General features: G+C 36.8%; 1 protein-coding gene across 1 annotated transcript; it reads left to right on the top strand.

Annotated features, from left to right (window-relative positions):
- Positions 1–1,049: 1,049 nt before the first annotated feature.
- On the top strand, positions 1,050–2,853 carry LOC148851978 (caffeic acid 3-O-methyltransferase 1-like). Its single transcript, XM_088946279.1, has 4 exons — positions 1,050–1,553; positions 1,700–2,010; positions 2,129–2,193; positions 2,454–2,853. Exons 1-4 carry the CDS (start codon positions 1,129–1,131, stop codon positions 2,748–2,750), a joined length of 1,098 nt encoding a protein of 365 aa, XP_088802405.1. The 5' UTR covers positions 1,050–1,128; the 3' UTR covers positions 2,751–2,853.
- The last annotated feature ends 896 nt before the right edge of the window (positions 2,854–3,749 follow it).

Below are 3,749 nucleotides of genomic sequence, written 5' to 3'. Positions count from 1 at the left end.
CCCAGGGTCATATCGGCATCACAGACGACACAGTAGGACATAAGTCCGAGCAGGAATCTGAAAGAGTTTAGCATCAGCTGCACTGACAACACCTTGTATCAGTTTAGCACCTCGACGAACCCTTTGCTCAATAGGAACCACAACCCAACCTCCAAACTGTGCTCATAAACGCATATTCACTATAGACCAGAACTTGAAAGAAAGCTGCACAGTTAGAGTAAAGATAATCTCTCTCTCACGGCTCACAATCTCATAATTTCTGAAATATATAGAGGCTCGTCCATGATGCTAATGACATATGAATGCGTGATGAGAAATGTAGTTTGATGACAACCACTACCGACCATTAGGTAGGCTTCTACCTAAACTTTTGTTTATTTTTTTTCTTTGTTACCAACGAAAATATCTTCTTTTTTTTTCTTTGGTTAAAAAAATTTTACTCCACAAGCAAGGAAACAACCGAGCAAAGACGAGAAACCAAAAGCTTTAGGCTGCTTTTGGTTGCAACACAAAATTGTTTGCATTAGTATAAAAATTCATAGGAGTGCACATAAAGTTAATGCATATTTTGATTTAATTTTGTTTTGCGCTTTACTTTATTCTGTTTCACATCTTATTTTACTTTATTTGAACTACAATCAAAGAAAATAAGGTAAAATTTGGCACAAAAATAAATCAAAATTTTCACCCAAATCATTTGCACTGCTATAACTTTGCATCAATACAAATTTATTTTGCAACCAAACACAACCTTAGGAACAGAAAAAATAATTATCAACAATTTATGAAATAGGACAAAGGGCATGCGTCTAACCACTCATTTTTTTGGTGTTTCTTGTATTTGCTTTATTGTTTTTTTACTTGTGTAGTGAAATTCTGTTAACCAAAGAAGAAAAAAAAGAAGATATTTTCGTTGCTAAGAAAGAAAAAAAAGAAACAAAAGTATAGGTAGAAGCATACCTGGTTGCCATCAAACTACAAATCACATCAATAATTCACATCACATGTCATTAGCATCATGGACGAGCCTCTATATATTTCATAAACGGTGAGATTGTGAGCCGTGAGAGAGGGATTATCTTTATTCTAACTGTGTAGCTTTCTTTCTAGTTCTGCTATACAGTGAGTATGGCTTTAATCCTCAGTAATCACTTTGAAACCCCAAATGAAGAGAAAGAAGAAGAAAACTGTATATTGGCGGCCATGCAATTGGCAAGTGCTTCAGTGCTTCCTATGGCCTTGAAAGTCACTACAGAACTAGATGTGTTCGAGATCATATCTAGAGCTGGCCCTGATGCGTACCTCTCGGCTTCAGAGATTGCCTTGCACCTTCACACTGAAAACCCAGATGCAGCATCCATGCTCGACCGTCTCTTGTCTCTACTGACGAGCTACTCTGTTCTTAAATGCTCTCTCGTCAAACGGGACAATGACCAAGTGGAAAGGCGTTATGGCTTGGCTCATGTCTGCAAATTTTTCACCAACAGCCAGGACGGAGTGTCTCTTCGACCCCTGCTTCTACTGCATCAGGACAAGTCGCTCATTGATAGCTGGTATGATCTTACTTGCCGAGCTATGATCTCTGATTTGGACAAAATATTCCACCACCACCATCACTCCTTATGTGACATGCATTCTGTATTTCCTGGAGAAAAAAAAAAAACACTACATTCTATCTGAACTTTATCGCTGCTTGCAGGTACCAGCTGAGAGATGTTATATTGGAAGGTGGAATTCCTTTCCATAAGGTACATGGAATGACCTTATTTCAGTACTGTGAGAAAGATTCTAGGTATAACGAATTCTTTAATAAAGGAATGTCAGGTCACACCACAATAGTCTTGAAGAAGATTCTTGACACATACAAGGGATTTGAAGGTCTTAAAGAGGTGGTTGACGTGGGAGGTGGGAATGGAACCGCACTAAAAATTATTACATCTAGGTATCCTCAAATCAAAGGTATCAATTTTGATTTGCTTCATGTGATAGAAGCAGCACCATCCTACCCTGGTAAGAATTTTATTTGGCTTGGCTTGATAATTATTAGTAGAAAAAACCCAGCTTTTCTACTTCCTTTAATTTCTAACAGCTAACAGAAACTCAGAAAGTATTTGTAACCATGGGGCAGGTGTGAAACATGTTGGAGGAGATATGTTTGAATATGTCCCCAAAGGAGAAGCCATTTTTATGAAGGTTAGTTCTTTTAGTTCTTGAAAGGAGTAGAATGGATATGTCCCACGATATCTAGAAGAGAATTGCATTCACCATGAATCTCTTTGTAGTATCAAGTCATTTAAAGCAAATAAAGTTTACAAATCAAGAAAGTCATAATGTCTATTAGTCCTTAAATCAAGGAAGTGATAAAACATAGACTGGATATGTTCTTTTGTGATTTAATGTCTCCAAATATATATATATATATATATATTTTTTAATTTTTGTGATTTTTGTAGTGGATACTTCATGACTGGAATGATGAAGACTGCTTAAAGATTTTGAGAAACTGTTGGAAAGCCCTACCAAAGTTAGGAAAAGTGATCATTGTTGAATCAATTCTTCCAATGGCTCCAGAAGCTAGTTACCGCTCTAATATCGCCTTCACATATGATTTAGTCATGCTAACTCATGGCCCTGGAGGAAAAGAGAGGACGCAAAAGGAGTTTGAGGCCTTGGCAATAGACTCGGGCTTTGCTGGTTGTGAAATTGTTTGCAATGCTTACCATACTTGGGTTATGGAGTTCCACAAATAATTAGTTCCTTTTTTTTTCTTTTTTACCTTCGAACTTGTTTCTGACTTTTTTAAATTATGCATCCGAATAAGAATGAAATGCAGTTTGATCTTTATGGTGTGCATATTTTATTTTCCAAAAACACATGCTTCAATCTGGTATAATCTTTTCCAAATTCCAAAAACACTGGACATATATTCTCTCGTTCCTAAAGCAAGTCTATGATCACAAAGTTCCTATTTCCTGCTATCTCCTGAGTCCCCATGATTAGGGGCGTCAATGGACCAGTTTTGGATTGGACCCATCCAAACCAAAATCAATTTGGATGGATTGGATAGACCAATAACATATATGAATTAGATCAGTCCAGATTTAATGGTCCAAAGTATTTATTGGAATGGGTTGGACATGGTCCATCCATAATGAATTTATATTAGATTGGGTTGGATTGAGCCAATATCTGATCCATTGATAAACGATAAGAATTTAAGTGTAAATTGAGCAAATTTGGATAATTAAAACAAATTTGAACAGGTTATTAAATGGCCCAGACTTTAATTGGACCAGTCCAAAATGATCCAAAATATTCATTAGATTGGATTGGACCTGATTTATATATAATGGACTCGCATTGGACTGGACCAGATTGGACCAAAATATTCATTAGATTGGATTGGACCTGATTTATTTATAATGGACTCACATTGGACTGGATCAGACTTGATCAGTTAAAATATAAGGGGTGTCTTACTAAATGACCCTAAAATGGGTTGACAATAGTATTATTTGTTGAGTTTTCCCTCATAAGGAGGTTGAGTTTGTCATTTTCAACCCTATAGGATCCACGACTTCAAAGCCTTGTAGGATGAATGCCATGCAGCCTTGTGAGATTTATGACCTTGTAGCCCTATGGGATTTGCAACCTCACTATCTCATTAATCTTTTTGAATAGGTACCTCTATGGCTCCTCATATGATGGTTCTAACATCTCTGCCTTGTAGCTCCTCAAACCTTGGACCT

Source organism: Nelumbo lutea, chromosome 5 (genome assembly GCF_056320005.1).
Source record: "Nelumbo lutea isolate HS-2025 chromosome 5, American lotus-T2T, whole genome shotgun sequence".
Taxonomy (NCBI): domain Eukaryota; kingdom Viridiplantae; phylum Streptophyta; class Magnoliopsida; order Proteales; family Nelumbonaceae; genus Nelumbo; species Nelumbo lutea.
This window is presented reverse-complemented; position numbering and strand designations above follow the sequence as displayed.